Source organism: Mustelus asterias, chromosome 2 (genome assembly GCF_964213995.1).
Source record: "Mustelus asterias chromosome 2, sMusAst1.hap1.1, whole genome shotgun sequence".
In the NCBI taxonomy this organism is placed as follows: Eukaryota; Metazoa; Chordata; class Chondrichthyes; order Carcharhiniformes; family Triakidae; genus Mustelus; species Mustelus asterias.
The window spans coordinates 4,089,768-4,106,448 of NC_135802.1; the positions used below are offsets into that span (position 1 = coordinate 4,089,768).

A 16,681-nucleotide genomic window follows, 5' to 3' on the forward strand; every position below is an offset into this window, starting at 1 on the left:
GGAGTGTTTGGTGGGGATGGTGTAGAGGGAGCTTTACTCTGTATCTAACCCCGTGCTGTACCTGTCCTGGGAGTGTTTGATGGGGGACAGTGTAGAGGGAGCTTTACTCTGTATCAACCCCCTTGCTGTACCTGTCCTGGGAGTGTTTGATGGGGGACGGTGTAGAGTGAGCTTTACTCTCTATCTAACCCCGTGCTGTACCTGTCCTGGGAGTGTTTGGTGGGGATGGTGTAGAGGGAGCTTTATCTGTATCTAACCCCGTGCTGTACCTGTCCTGGGAGTGTTTGATGGGGACAGTGTAGAGGGAGCTTTACTCTGTATCTAACCCCGTGCTGTCCCCGTCCTGGGAGTGTTTGATGGGGACAGTGTAGAGGGAGCTTTACTCTGTATCTAACCCCATGCTGTACCTGTCCTGGGAGTGTTTGATGGGGGACAGTGTAGAGGGAGTTTTGCTCTGTATCTAACCCCATGCTGTACCTGTCCTGGGAGTGTTTGATGGGGGACAGTGTAGAGGGAGATTTACTCTGTATCTAACCCTGTGCTGTATCTGTCCTGGGAGTGTTTGATGGGGACAGTGTAGAGGGAGCTTTACTCTGTATCTAACCCCGTGCTGTACCTGTCCTGGGAGTGTTTGATGGGGACAGTGTAGAGGGAGCTTTACTCTGTATCTAACCCCGTGCTGTACCTGTCCTGGGAGTGTTTGATGGGGACAGTGTGGAGGGAGCTTTACTCTGTATCTAACCCCATGCTGTACCTGTCCTGGGACTGTTTGATGGGGACAGTGTAGAGGGAGCTTTACTCTGTATCTAACCCCGTGCTGTACCTGTCCTGGGAGTGTTTGATGGGGACAGTGTAGAGGGAGCTTTACTCTGTATCTAACCCCGTGCTATACCTGTCCTGGGAGTGTTTGATGGGGACAGTGTAGATGGAGCTTCACTCTGTATCTAACCCCGTGCTATACCTGTCCTGGGAGTGTTTGATGGGGACAGTGTAGAGGAAGCTTTACTCTGTATCTAACCCCGTGCTGTACCTGTCCTGGGAGTGTTTGATGGGGACAGTGTAGAGGGAGCTTTACTCTGTATCCAACCCCGTGCTGTACCTGTCCTGGGAGTGTTTGATGGGGGACAGTGTCGAGGGAGCTTTACTCTGTATCTACCCCCGTGCTGTAACTGTCCTGGGAGTGTTTGGGGGACAGTGTAGAGGGAGCTTTACTCTGTATCTGACTCCGTGCTGTCCCTGTCCTGGGAGTGTTTGATGGGGACAGTGTAGAGGAAGCTTTACTCTGTATCTAACCGTGTGCTGTACCTGTCCTGGGAGTGTTTGATGGGGACAGTGTAGAGGGAGCTTTACTCTGTATCTAACCCCGTGCTGTACCTGTCCTGGGAGTGTTTGATGGGGACAGTGTCGAGGGAGCTTTACTCTGTATCTAACCCCGTGCTGTACCTGTCCTGGGAGTGTTTGATGGGGGACAGTGTAGAGGGAGCTTTACTCTGTATCTAACCCTGTGCTGTACCTGTCCTGGGAGTGTTTGATGGGGACAGTGTAGAGGGAGCTTTACTCTGTATCTAACCCCGTGCTGTACCTGTCCTGGGAGTGTTTGATGGGGACAGTGTAGAGGGAGCTTTACTCTGTATCCAACCCCGTGCTGTACCTGTCCTGGGAGTGTTTGATGGGGGACAGTGTCGAGGGAGCTTTACTCTGTATCTACCCCCGTGCTGTAACTGTCCTGGGAGTGTTTGGGGGACAGTGTCGAGGGAGCTTTACTCTGTATCTAACCCCGTGCTGTACCTGTCCTGGGAGTGTTTGATGGGGACAGTGTAGAGGGAGCTTTACTCTGTATCTTACCCCGTGCTGTACCTGTCCTGGGAGTGTTTGATGGGGGACAGTGTAGAGGGAGCTTTACTCTGTATCTAACCCTGTGCTGTACCTGTCCTGGGAGTGTTTGATGGGGACAGTGTAGAGGGAGCTTTACTCTGTATCTAACCCCGTGCTATACCAGTCCTGGGAGTGTTTGATGGGGACAGTGTAGAGGAAGCTTTACTCTGTATCTAACCCCGTGCTGTACCTGTCCTGGGAGTGTTTGATGGGTACAGTGTCGAGGGAGCTTTACTCTGTATCTAACCCCGTGCTGTACCTGTCCTGGGAGTGTTTGATGGGGACAGTGTAGAGGGAGCTTTACTCTGTATCTAACCCCGTGCTGTACCTGTCCTGGGAGTGTTTGATGGGGACAGTGTCGAGGGAGCTTTACTCTGTGTCTTACCCCGTGCTGTACCTGTCCTGGGAGTGTTTGATGGGGACAGTGTAGAGGGAGCTTTACTCTGTATTTAACCCTGTGCTGTCCCTGTCCTGGGAGTGTTTGATGGGGGACAGTGTAGAGGGAGCTTTACTCTGGATCCAACCCCGTGCTGTACCTGTCCTGGGAGTGTTTGATGGGGGACAGTGTCGAGGGAGCTTTACTCTGTATCTACCCCCGTGCTGTAACTGTCCTGGGAGTGTTTGGGGGACAGTGTCGAGGGAGCTTTACTCTGTATCTAACTCCGTGCTGTACCTGTCCTGGGAGTGTTTGATGGGGACAGTGTAGAGGGAGCTTTACTCTGTATCTAACCCCGTGCTGTACCTGTCCTGGGAGTGTTTGATGGGGACAGTGTAGAGGGAGCTTTACTCTGTATCTAACCCCGTGCTGTACCTGTCCTGGGAGTGTTTGATGGGGGACAGTGTAGAGGGAGCTTTACTCTGTATCTAACCCTGTGCTGTATCTAACCCTGTGCTGTACCTGTCCTGGGAGTGTTTGATGGGGACAGTGTAGAGGGAGCTTTACTCTGTATCTAACTCCGTGCTGTACCTGTCCTGGGAGTGTTTGATGGGGACAGTGTAGAGGGAGCTTTACTCTGTATCCAACCCCGTGCTGTACCTGTCCTGGGAGTGTTTGATGGGGGACAGTGTAGAGGGAGCTTTACTCTGTATCTAACCCCGTGCTGTACCTGTCCTGGGAGTGTTTGATGGGGACAGTGTAGAGGGAGCTTTACCCTGTATCTAACCCTGTGCTGTCCCTGTCCTGGGAGTGTTTGATGGGGACAGTGTAGAGGGAGCTTTACTCTGTATCTAACCCCGTGCTGTCCCTGTCCTGGGAGTGTTTGATGGGGACAGTGTAGAGGGAGCTTTACCCTGTATCTAACCCCGTGCTGTACCTGTCCTGGGAGTGTTTGATGGGGACAGTGTAGAGGGAGCTTTACTCTGTATCTAACCCCGTGCTGTCCCTGTCCTGGGAGTGTTTGATGGGGACAGTGTGGAGGGGGCTTTACCCTGTATCTAACCCTGTGCTGTCCCTGTCCTGGGAGTGTTTGATGGGGACAGTGTAGAGGGAGCTTTACTCTGTATCTAACCCCGTGCTGTCCCTGTCCTGGGAGTGTTTGATGGGGACAGTGTCGAGGGAGCTTTACTCTGTATCTAACCCCGTGCTGTCCCTGTCCTGGGAGTGTTTGATGGGGGACAGTGTAGAGGGAGCTTTACTCTGTATCTAACCCCGTGCTGTACCTGTCCTGGGAGTGTTTGATGGGGGACAGTGTAGAGTGAGCTTTACTCTGTATCTAACCCCGTGCTGTACCTGTCCTGGGAGTGTTTGATGGGGGGCAGTGTAGAGGGAGCTTTACTCTGTATCTAACCCCGTGCTGTACCTGTCCTGGGAGTGTTTGACGGGGGACAGTGTAGAGGGAGCTTTACTCTGTATCTAACCCCGTGCTGTACCTGTCCTGGGAGTGTTTGATGGGGAAAAGTGTAGAGGGAGCTTTACTCTGTATCTAACCCCGTGCTGGACCTGTCCTGGGAGTGTTTGATGGGGACAGTGTAGAGGGAGCTTTACTCTGTATCTAACCCCGTGCTGTCCCTGTCCTGGGAGTGTTTGATGGGGACAGTGTAGAGGGAGCTTTACTCTGTATCCAACCCCGTGCTGTACCTGTCCTGGGAGTGTTTGATGGGGGACAGTGTAGAGGGAGCTTTACTCTGTATCTAACCCCGTGCTGTACCTGTCCTGGAAGTGTTTGATGGGGACAGTGTAGAGGGAGCTTTACCCTGTATCTAACCCTGTGCTGTCCCTGTCCTGGGAGTGTTTGATGGGGACAGTGTAGAGGGAGCTTTACTCTGTATCTAACCCCGTGCTGTCCTGTCCTGGGAGTGTTTGATGGGGACAGTGTAGAGGGAGCTTTACCCTGTATCTAACCCCGTGCTGTACCTGTCCTGGGAGTGTTTGATGGGGACAGTGTAGAGGGAGCTTTACTCTGTATCTAACCCCGTGCTGTCCCTGTCCTGGGAGTGTTTGATGGGGACAGTGTGGAGGGGGCTTTACCCTGTATCTAACCCTGTGCTGTCCCTGTCCTGGGAGTGTTTGATGGGGACAGTGTAGAGGGAGCTTTACTCTGTATCTAACCCCGTGCTGTCCCTGTCCTGGGAGTGTTTGATGGGGACAGTGTCGAGGGAGCTTTACTCTGTATCTAACCCCGTGCTGTCCCTGTCCTGGGAGTGTTTGATGGGGGACAGTGTAGAGGGAGCTTTACTCTGTATCTAACCCCGTGCTGTACCTGTCCTGGGAGTGTTTGATGGGGGACAGTGTAGAGTGAGCTTTACTCTGTATCTAACCCCGTGCTGTACCTGTCCTGGGAGTGTTTGATGGGGGGCAGTGTAGAGGGAGCTTTACTCTGTATCTAACCCCGTGCTGTACCTGTCCTGGGAGTGTTTGACGGGGGACAGTGTAGAGGGAGCTTTACTCTGTATCTAACCCCGTGCTGTACCTGTCCTGGGAGTGTTTGATGGGGAAAAGTGTAGAGGGAGCTTTACTCTGTATCTAACCCCGTGCTGGACCTGTCCTGGGAGTGTTTGATGGGGACAGTGTAGAGGGAGCTTTACTCTGTATCTAACCCCGTGCTGTCCCTGTCCTGGGAGTGTTTGATGGGGACAGTGTAGAGGGAGCTTTACTCTGTATCTAACCCCGTGCTGTACCTGTCCTGGGAGTGTTTGATGGGGGCAGTGTAGAGGGAGCTTTACTCTGTATCTAACCCCGTGCTGTACCTGTCCTGGGAGTGTTTGATGGGGACAGTGTAGAGGGAGCTTTACTCTGTATCTAACCCCGTGCTGTACCTGTCCTGGGAGTGTTTGATGGGGACAGTGTAGAGGAAGCTTTACTCTGTATCCAACCCCGTGCTGCACCTGTCCTGGGAGTGTTTGATGGGGACACTGTAGAGGGAGCTTTACTCTGTATCTAACCCCGTGCTGTACCTGTCCTGCGAGTGTTTGATGGGGACAGTGGAGAGGGAGCTTTACTCTGTATCCAACCCCGTGCTGTACCTGTCCTGGGAGTGTTTGATGGGGGACAGTGTAGAGGGAGCTTTACTCTGTATCCAACCCCGTGCTGTACCTGTCCTGGGAGTGTTTGATGGGGGACAGTGTAGAGTGAGCTTTACTCTGTATCTAACCCCGTGCTGTACCTGTCCTGGGAGTGTTTGGTGGGGATGGTGTAGAGGGAGCTTTACTCTGTATCTAACCCCGTGCTGTACCTGTCCTGGGAGTGTTTGATGGGGGACAGTGTAGAGCGAGCTTTACTCTGTATCAACCCCCTTGCTGTACCTGTCCTGGGAGTGTTTGATGGGGGACGGTGTAGAGTGAGCTTTACTCTCTATCTAACCCCATGCTGTACCTGTCCTGGGAGTGTTTGATGGGGGACAGTGTAGAGGGAGCTTTACTCTGTATCTAACCCCATGCTGTACCTGTCCTGGGAGTGTTTGATGGGGGACAGTGTAGAGGGAGATTTGCTCTGTATCTAACCCTGTGCTGTATCTGTCATGGGAGTGTTTGATGGGGACAGTGTAGAGGGAGCTTTACTCTGTATCTAACCCCGTGCTATACCTGTCCTGGGAGTGTTTGATGGGGACAGTGTAGAGGGAGCTTCACTCTGTATCTAACCCCGTGCTATACCTGTCCTGGGTGTGTTTGATGGGGACAGTGTAGAGGGAGCTTTACTCTGTATCTAACCCCGTGCTGTACCTGTCCTGGGAGTGTTTGATGGGGACAGTGTGGAGGGAGCTTTACTCTGTATCTAACCCCATGCTGTACCTGTCCTGGGACTGTTTGATGGGGACAGTGTAGAGGGAGCTTTACTCTGTATCTAACCCCGTGCTGTACCTGTCCTGGGAGTGTTTGATGGGGACAGTGTAGATTGAGCTTTACTCTGTATCTAACCCCGTGCTATACCTGTCCTGGGAATGTTTGATGGGGACAGTGTAGAGGGAGCTTTACTCTGTATCTAACCCCATGCTGTACCTGTCCTGGGAGTGTTTGATGGGGACAGTGTAGATTGAGCTTTACTCTGTATCTAACCCCGTGCTGTAACTGTCCTGGGAGTGTTTGATGGGGACAGTGTAGATTGAGCTTTACTCTGTATCTAACCCCGTGCTATACCTGTCCTGGGAGTGTTTGATGGGGACAGTGTAGAGGGAGCTTCACTCTGTATCTAACCCCGTGCTATACCTGTCCTGGGTGTGTTTGATGGGGACAGTGTAGAGGAAGCTTTACTCTGTATCTAACCCCATGCTGTACCTGTCCTGGGAGTGTTTGATGGGGACAGTGTAGAGGGAGCTTTACTCTGTATCCAACCCCGTGCTGTACCTGTCCTGGGAGTGTTTGATGGGGGACAGTGTCGAGGGAGCTTTACTCTGTATCTACCCCCGTGCTGTAACTGTCCTGGGAGTGTTTGGGGGACAGTGTAGAGGGAGCTTTACTCTGTATCTGACTCCGTGCTGTACCTGTCCTGGGAGTGTTTGATGGGGACAGTGTAGAGGGAGCTTTACTCTGTATCTAACCCCGTGCTGTACCTGTCCTGGGAGTGTTTGATGGGGACAGTGTAGAGGGAGCTTTACTCTGTATCTAACCCCGTGCTGTACCTGTCCTGGGAGTGTTTGATGGGGACAGTGTAGAGGGAGCTTTACTCTGTATCTAACCCCGTGCTGTACCTGTCCTGGGAGTGTTTGATGGGGACAGTGTAGAGGGAGCTTTACTCTGTATCCAACCCCGTGCTGTACCTGTCCTGGGAGTGTTTGATGGGGGACAGTGTCGAGGGAGCTTTACTCTGTATCTACCCCCGTGCTGTAACTGTCCTGGGAGTGTTTGGGGGACAGTGTAGAGGGAGCTTTACTCTGTATCTGACTCCGTGCTGTACCTGTCCTGGGAGTGTTTGATGGGGACAGTGTAGAGGGAGCTTTACTCTGTATCTAACCCCGTGCTGTACCTGTCCTGGGAGTGTTTGATGGGGACAGTGTAGAGGGAGCTTTACTCTGTATCTAACCCCGTGCTGTACCTGTCCTGGGAGTGTTTGATGGGGGACAGTGTAGAGGGAGCTTTACTCTGTATCTAACCCTGTGCTGTACCTGTCCTGGGAGTGTTTGATGGGGACTGTGTAGAGGGAGCTTTACTCTGTATCTAACTCCGTGCTGTACCTGTCCTGGGAGTGTTTGATGGGGACAGTGTAGAGGGAGCTTTACTCTGTATCTAACCCCATGCTGTACCTGTCCTGGGAGTGTTTGATGGGGACAGTGTAGAGGGAGCTTTACTCTGTATCTAACCCCGTGCTGTACCTGTCCTGGGAGTGTTTGATGGGGACAGTGTAGAGGGAGCTTTACTCTGTATCTAACCCCGTGCTATACCTGTCCTGGGAGTGTTTGATGGGGACAGTGTAGAGGAAGCTTTACTCTGTATCTAACCCCGTGCTGTACCTGTCCTGGGAGTGTTTGATGGGGACAGTGTAGAGGGAGCTTTACTCTGTATCGAACCCCGTGCTATACCTGTCCTGGGAGTGTTTGATGGGGGACAGTGTAGAGGGAGCTTTACTCTGTATCTAACCCCGTGCTGTACCTGTCCTGGGAGTGTTTGATGGGGACAGTGTAGAGGGAGCTTTACTCTGTATCTAACCCCGTGCTGTCCCTGTCCTGGGAGTGTTTGATGGGGACAGTGTCGAGGGAGCTTTACTCTGTATTTAACCCTGTGCTGTCCCTGTCCTGGGAGTGTTTGATGGGGGACAGTGTAGAGGGAGCTTTACTCTGTATCTAACCCCATGCTGTACCTGTCCTGGGAGTGTTTGATGGGGACAGTGTCGAGGGAGCTTTACTCTGTATCCAACCCCGTGCTGTACCTGTCCTGGGAGTGTTTGATGGGGGACAGTGTAGAGGGAGCTTTACTCTGTATCTAACTCCGTGCTGTACCTGTCCTGGGAGTGTTTGATGGGGACAGTGTAGAGGGAGCTTTACTCTGTATCTAACCCCGTGCTGTACCTGTCCTGGGAGTGTTTGATGGGGGACAGTGTAGAGGGAGCTTTACTCTGTATCTAACCCCGTGCTGTACCTGTCCTGGGAGTGTTTGATGGGGGACAGTGTAGAGGGAGCTTTACTCTGTATCTAACCCCGTGCTGTACCTGTCCTGGGAGTGTTTGATGGGGGACAGTGTAGAGGGAGCTTTACTCTGTATCTAACCCCGTGCTGTACCTGTCCTGGGAGTGTTTGATGGGAGACAGTGTAGAGGGAGCTTTACTCTGTATCTAACCCCGTGCTGTACCTGTCCTGGGAGTGTTTGATGGGGGACAGTGTAGAGGGAGCTTTACTCTGTATCGAACCCCGTGCTGTCCCTGGCCTGGGAGGGTTTGATGGGGAGATGCCGGCGTTGGACTGGGGTAAACACAGTAAGAAGTCTCACAACACCAGGTTAAAGTCTAACAGGTTTATCTGGTAGCACAAGCTTTCGGAGTCTCGCTCTTCAACAGGTGAGTGAGGAGTTGTGTTCACCAACAGGGCATATATAGACGCAAACTCAATTTACAAGATAATGGTTGGCATGCGAGCCTTTACAGATAATCAATTCTTAAATTACAGACATTGTGAGTGGAGAGAGCGTTAAGCACAAGTTAAAGAGGTGTCTCCAGCCAGGACAGTTAGTGAGATTTTGCAAGCCCAGGCAAGTAGTGGGGGTTACAGATAGTGTGACATGAACCCAAGATCCCGGTTGAGGCCGTCCGCGTGTGTGCGGAACCTGGCTGTCAGTCTCTGCTCAGCGACTCTGCCCTGTCGTGTGTTGTGAAGGCCGCCTTGGAGAATGCTTACCCGAATATCAGAGGCCGAATGCCCGTGACCGCTGAAGTGCCCCCCAACAGGAAGTGAACAGTCTTGCCTGGTGATTGTTGAGCGGTGTTCATTCATCCGTTGTCGTAGCGTCTGTAAATTGAGTTTGTGTCTTTATATGCCCTGTTTGCTGTTTATGAGCTGATTTCCCACTCACCTGATGAAGGAGCAGCGCTCCGAAAGCTAGTGGCGTTTGCTACCAAATAAACCTGTTGGACTTTAACCTGGTGTTGTTAGACTCCTTACAGTGTTTGATGGGGACAGTGTAGAGGGAGCTTTACTCTGTATCTAACCCCGTGCTGTACCTGTCCTGGGAGTGTTTGATGGGGACAGTGTAGAGGGAGCTTTACTCTGTATCTAACCCCGTGCTGTACCTGTCCTGGGAGTGTTTGATGGGGACAGTGTAGAGGGAGCTTTACTCTGTATCTAACCCTGCACACGTGGAAATGTTGAGCCTGAATTTATTCATCTTGTGTGATATGTTTTTACTTATTTCTAATGCTAGAGGATCTGATTCAGCAACTTGCCCGGGCGATAGAAGCCGGTGATTCCACTGCGTCTTCAGAGTGCGCTGTGAGTCTGGCACAGCGGAAAGTGTGCCTCGGTATCTGGGTGAAGGAGGCTGCCTATCCTAACCAGCAGATCAGGTACCTGCTCATTCACATCAGTCCCTGTGATCCCCCACAGGACAATGCTAATCCCAAAGAACAAGCTTGCATTTCTGTCGTGACGCTTCCAGTCGAGTTGAAGTCAAAGATGTTCAAAATGATGAAAGGATTATGATAGTGTAACAGGAGCGTCAGTCGCACGACGGCACAGATTAACATAATTGACAGAAGTCTGAGGGGAGATGAAGACAGTTTTTGCGCTTTGGGTTATTGTGATCTGGGAGGAGCTGTCTGAAAGAGGAATGGAAGCAGATTCAATAACAACGTTCCAACAGAGTTGGATAATTATTTCAAGAGGAAATATTTGCAGAGCTATTGGACAAGGGACAATGTGGTGAGACTAATTGGATAACTCTGGGCAAGAGCTGGCACGGGCCACCCGCCTGTGCGCGCGCGGGCCGCCTGATTTTAGGTGAGGGAGTGTTCTGAATTAGCAACCTCCATAGGTGCTGACCAGACAACTTCAGGAAACTTTCCCCTAATTATCTGTCTCATTGCCGAATGCACCAGATGTGTGTGTACGATTTATCCGTGGCAAAGAGGGCGACGTTTTCCAAATCTTCCAAAATTCAACTAGAATAAGTCATTGTGTTAGAAAACGTGCACAGGGTGTTGGGCCAAGTCACCACCATCTGAGTTGTATCATTCTGTAGATGTTGGCCTGGTGAACAGTTGAATGTTTGGGGTGCTTTGCAGTGCGTTCCAGCTCGGCTGCGGTTGGGGGCCTGGCCTTTTCTAAAGTCTTGTTGTTGTTCCTCTTTCCCTTCAGTATGAGAGTTGGAGTGGAGGACACCGCCTCTTCTGCCATTATTGTCGTGAAGGTCTTCCCCTACGCAACTGTCTCTACTCTAAAGCAGCAGGTACCTTCTCTCTCTGCAATTCAGGTACAGAGGTCGCTGTGAACAGACCATGGGTCAGGTGCTGAAAGCTGATCAGGGTCTGTCAAGATTATGGAAGAGTTCAGTCGGGTAGATACAGAGCAGATGCTTCCGCTTGCTGCCCGTGTCCTAACTCGCACCAAGTCCCATTCCCCTATCCCCTCACTGACCCACCCCCCCCACCCCCTGTGCTCACTGACCCACACCCCCCCCACCCCCTGTGCCCACTGACCCACACTGCCCCCCGCCCCCCGTGCCCACTGACCCCCATTCCCCCACCCCCTGTGCCCACTGCCCCCCGCCCCCCGTGCCCACTGACCCCCATTCCCCCTCCCCCCCAACCCCCTGTGCCCACTGACCCCCATTCCCCCCCACCCCCCGTGCTCACTGACCCACACCCCCCCTCCCCCCCAACCCCCTGTGCCCACTGACCCACACTGCCTCCCACTCCCCCCCATCCCCTGTGCTCACTGACCCACACCCCCCCACCCCCTGCGCCCACTGACCCCACCCCCCACCCCCTGTGCCCACTGACCCACACCCCCATCCCCTGTGCCACTGACCCACACCCCCCCACCCCCTGTGCCCACTGACCTACACCCCCCCATCCCCTGTGCCCACTGACCCACACCCCCCCACCCCCTGTGCCCACTGACCCACACCCCCATCCCCTGTGCCCACTGACCCACACCCCCCGTGCCCACTGACCCACACTGCCCCCCGTTCCCCCCACCCCTTGTGCTCACTGACCCACACTGCCCCTGCTCCCCCCACCCCCTTTGCCCACTGACCCACACTGCCCCCCGCTCCCCCCCACCCCCTGTGCCCACTGACCCACACTGCCCCCCCGCCCCATGTGCCCACTGACCCACACTGCCCCCCACCCCATGTGCCCACTGACCCACACTGCCCCACCACCCCCTGTGCCCACTGACCCACACCCCCCCACCCCCTGTGCCCACTGACCCACACTGCCCCCCCACCCCCCGTGCCCACTGACCCACACTGCCCCCCCACCCCCCGTGCCCACTGACCCACACTGCCCCACCACCCCCTGTGCCCACTGACCCACACCCCCCCACCCCCTGTGCCCACTGACCCACACTGCCCCCCCACCCCCCGTGCCCACTGACCCACACTGCCCCCCCACCCCCCGTGCCCACTGACCCACACTGCCCCACCACCCCCTGTGCCCACTGACCCACACCCCCCCACCCCCTGTGCCCACTGACCCACACTGCCCCTCACCCCCTGTGCCCACTGACCCACACTGCCCCCCGCTTCCCCCACCCCCTGTGCTCAGTGACCCACACTGCCCCCCACCCCTGTGACCACTGACCCACACTGCCCCACCGCCCCCTGTGCCCACTGACCCACACTGCCCCCCACCCCCTGTGCCCACTGACCCACACTGCCCCCCCGCTCCCCCCCACCCCCTGTACCCACTGACCCACACTGCCCCCCGCTCCCCCACCCCCTGTGCCCACTGACCCACACTGCCCCCCCACCCCCTGTGCCCACTGACCCACACTGCCCCCCGCTCCCCCACCCCCTGTGCCCACTGACCCACACTGCCCCCCCACCCCCTGTGCCCACTGACCCACACTGCCCCCCGTTCCCCCCACCCCCTGTCCTCGCTGACCCACACTGCCCCCCCTCCCCCCACCCCCTGTCCTCGCTGACCCACAATGCCCCCCGTTCCCCCCACCCCCTGTGCCCACTGACCCACACTGCCTCCCGTTCCTCCCACCCCCTGTGCCCACTGACCCACAATGCCCCCCGTTCCCCCCACCCCCTGTGCCCACTGACCCACACTGCCTCCCGTTCCCCCCACCCCTCGTGCTCACTGACCCACACTCTCCTCCAACGCCACAACCCTATGCCGTATCTGTGCCTCTCTATTTTTGTCCACTTAAGCATATCCAAATGTAATCGCTCCATTGTGTTTACAGCCAAACCTGCAGTTAGCCAGGCCCAAGGTCTAATCCTCTCTAAGTCCCTCCAATCACTTTCCTCCTTTAAAGCCCTCATTAAAATCTACCTCTCTGACCAAGTTTCTGATCACCTGACCTAATCTTCCCTAATTCCTCCAGTGGCTGGTATCAGGTGTTGCCTGTGAAGCCTCAGAATGTTTTAACTACATTAAAGATACTACATCACAGAATACTACAGTGCAGAAGAGGCCCTTCGGCCCATCGAGTCTGCACCGATGCACGAAAGGCCCTGACCTCCCACCTAACCCCACTTGCCAGCACATGGCCCGTAGCCCTGAATGTTATGACGCGCCAAGTACTCATCCAGGTACTTTTTAAAGGATGTGAGGCATCCCGCCTCCACCACCCTCCCAGGCAGCACATTCCAGACCCTCGCCACCCTCTGGGTAAAAAGGCTTTTTCTCAAACCCCCCCTAAACCTCCCACCCCTCACTTTTAACTTGTGTCCCCTCATAACTGACCCTTCAGCTAAGGGGAACAGCTGCTCCCTCTCCACCCTGTCCATGCCCCTCATAATCTTGAACACCTCAATCAGGTCACCCGTCTTCTCTGCTCCAGAGAAAACAATGTGAGGAGTTTAACAACACCAAGTTAAAGTCCGACAGGTTTATTTGGTAGCAAATGTTAGGTTTGTTAGAGAATATAAAGACTGACAAATCCCCAGGGCCTGATGGAATCTATCCAAGGCTGCTCAGGGAGACGAGAGATGAAATCGCTGGGCCTCTGATGCAAATCTTTGTCTCATCACTGGACACACGTGAGGTCCCAGAGGATTGGAGGATAGCTAATGTGGTCCCGTTATTTAAGAAGGGTAGGAAGGATAACCCGGGTAATTATAGGCCGGTGAGCTTGACGTCCATGGTAGGGAAGTTGTTGGAGAGGATTCTTAGAGATAGGATGTATGCGCATTTAGAAAGGAATAAACTCATTAACGATAGTCAGCATGGTTTTGTGAGAGGGAGGTCATGCCTCACGAACCTGGTGGAGTTTTTTGAAGAAGTGACTAGAATGGTTGACGAGGGAAGGGCCGTGGATGTCATCTATATGGACTTTAGTAAAGCGTTTGACAAAGTCCCTCATGGTAGGCTGGTGAAAAAGGTTGGATCTCATGGGATAAAGGGGGAGGTGGCTAGATGGGTGGAGAACTGGCTTGGTCACAGAAGACAGAGGGTGGTAGTGGAAGGGTCTTTTTCCGGCTGGATGCCTGTGACTAGTGGTGTTCCGCAGGGCTCTGTATTGGGACCTCTGCTGTTTGTGATTTCTATAAACGATCTGGAAGAAGATGTAACTGGGGTGATCAGTAAGTTTGCGGACGACACAAAATTGGCAGGACTTGCAGATAGTGAGGAGCATTGTCAGAAGCTACAGAAGGATATAGATAGGCAGATGGAGTTCAAAGAAATGGCAGATGGAGTTCAATCCTGATAAATGCGAAGTGATCCATTTTGGTAGAACTAACGTAGGGGGGAGCTATATGATAAATGGCAGAACCATAAAGGGTGTAGATACGCAGAGGGACCTGGGTGTGCAAGTCCACAGATCCTTGAAGGTGACGTCACAGGTGGAGAAGGTGGTGAAGAAGGCATATGGCATGCTTGCCTTTATCGGACGGGGCATAGAGTATAAAAGTTGGGGTCTGATGTTGCAGATGTATAGAACGTTGGTTCGGCTGCATTTGGAATACTGCGTCCGGTTCTGGTCGCCACACTACCAGAAAGACGTGGAGGTTTTGGAGAGAGTACAGAGGAGGTTTACCAGGATGTTGCCTGGTATGGAGGGGCTTAGTTATGAGGAGAGATTGGGTAAACTGGGGTTGTTGTCCCTGGAAAGACGGAGGATGAGGGGAGACTTAATAGAGGTGTATAAAATTATGAAAGGCATAGATAGGGTGAACGGTGGGAAGCTTTTCCCCAGGTCGGTGGTGATGTTCACGAGGGGTCATAGGTTCAAGGTGAAGGGGGGGAGGTTTAACACAGATATCAGAAGGACATATTTTACACAGAGGGTGGTGGGGGCCTGGAATGCGCTGCCAGGCAAGGTGGTGGAGGCGGACACACTGGGAACGTTTAAGACTTATCTAGATAGCCATATGAACGGAGTGGGAATGGAGGGATACAAAAGAATGGTCTAGTTTGGACCAGGGAGCGGCACAGGCTTGGAAGGCCGAAGGGCCTGTTCCTGTGCTGTATTGTTCTTTGTTCTTTTGTTCAAATGCCACTAGCTTTCGGAGCGCTGCCCCTTCGTCAGGTGGAGTAGAGAAATGAGCACTCCGAAAACTAGTGGCATTTGTTATCAAATAAACCTGTTGGACTTTAACCTGGTGTTGTAAGACTCCTTACTGTGTTTACCCCAGTCCAATGTCAGCATCTCCACATCAGAGAAAACAACCCAAGCCTACCCAACCTCTCTTCATAACTTAAATGTTATATATATCCAAGTTGTTGTATCAATCCCAAACTAATCCCACTGCCCCAATCTCTCCCCATAGCCCTGCATCGATCCCCAAACTAATCCCACTGCCCCGCGCACTCCCCATAGCCCTGTATCAATTCCCAAACTAATCCCACTGCCCTGCTCTCTCCCCATAGCCCTGTATCAATCCCCAAACTAATCCCACTGCCTTGCTCTCTCCCCATAGCCCTGTATCAATCCCCAAACTAATCCCACTGCCTTGCTCTCTCCCCATAGCCCTGTATCAATCCCCAAACTATTCCCACTGCCCCGCTCTCTCCCCATAGCCCTGTATCAATCCCAAACTAACTCCACTGCCCCGCTCTCCCCATAGCCCTGTATCAATCCCAAACTAATCCCACTGCCCCGCGCTCTCCCCATAGCCCTGTATAAATCCCCAAACTAATCCCACTGCCCCGCGCTCTCCCCATAGCCCTGTATGAATCCCCAAACTAACCCCACTGCCCCGCTCTCTCCCCAGAGCCCTGTATCAATCCCAAACTAATCCCACTGCCCCGCGCTCTCCCCATAGCCCTGTATAAATCCCCAAACTAATCCCACTGCCCCGCGCTCTCCCCATAGCCCTGTATCAATCCTCAAACTAATCCCACTGCCCCGCTCTCTCCCCATAGCCCTGTATCAATCCCCAAACTAATCCCACTGCCCCGCGCTCTCCCCATAGCCCTGTATGAATCCCCAAACTAACCCCACTGCCCCGCTCTCTCCCCATAGCCCTGTATCAATCCCCAAACTAATCCCACTGCCCCGCTCTCTCCCCAGAGCCCTGTATCAACCCCATTCTGACCTTTGATCACCAAGCCTCTATTGTATTTGGTAATGTTGCTGTGAAGCAGCTTTGAGGCCTCGTCTTGCTAAAGGTGCTATCTAAATGCAGTTATTGTATGTGTGTGTCAGGTCTTCCGGGATTTTGGATTCCATCCTGTAGTTCAGCGCTGGATTATCGGCCAGTGCCTAGCAGCTGATCACCGAACTCTGAGCTCGTATGGTGTGAAGAAGGATGGAGATTCGGCCTTCCTATACCTGCTGTCGGCAAAGCTGGGCAGTTTGCCGCGGCGCCAGTACGAGGACGACCAAGCCCTGGCTGTCATGGCACACGCTGAGACGGGCATCAATATGCAGAGGAGGGAAAGCCTGGAGGACGAGAAGAGAAAGTGCAGCACGTTACCGAGCAAGCTGCCTGTCAATAAAGGTGATGAGACAAACTCTCCTCCTTTCTGTCCTGGGGTAGAAAACTCAAGGACTCGGGGACATAGGTTTAGAGGAGACGTGAGAGGCGAGTTTTTTTACAGAGGGTGGTGAATGTCTGGAACGCGCTGCCCAGGGAGGCGGTGGGGGCAGGTACAATAGCGGCATTTAAAGGGGCAACTAGACAAATACCTGAATAGGATGGGAATGGAAGGATACGGATTCTGTAAGTGTATACGGTTTTAGTTTAGGCAGGCATCATGATCGGCGCAGGCTTGGAGGGCCGAAGGGCCTGATCCTGTGCTGTACTGTTCTTTGTTATTTTACTAAAC

At 53.5% G+C, this 16,681-nt stretch overlaps 1 protein-coding gene across 4 annotated transcripts in view; it reads left to right on the plus strand.

Moving 5' to 3' along the window:
- Nucleotides 1-16,681, plus strand: part of shrprbck1r (sharpin and rbck1 related) — a 109,343-nt gene that overhangs the window by 44,418 nt on the left and 48,244 nt on the right. For 2 of the 4 annotated variants that reach the window (XM_078230259.1, XM_078230269.1), the window contains exons 4-6: nucleotides 9,660-9,799; nucleotides 10,590-10,680; nucleotides 16,059-16,353. In XM_078230259.1, coding sequence (XP_078086385.1) covers nucleotides 9,660-9,799; nucleotides 10,590-10,680; nucleotides 16,059-16,353 — 526 coding nt within the window. Of the gene's footprint in view, nucleotides 1-9,657; nucleotides 9,800-10,589; nucleotides 10,681-16,058; nucleotides 16,354-16,681 lie in introns of all 4 variants that reach the window. The other 2 variants (XM_078230244.1, XM_078230252.1) reach the window with 1 other exon arrangement.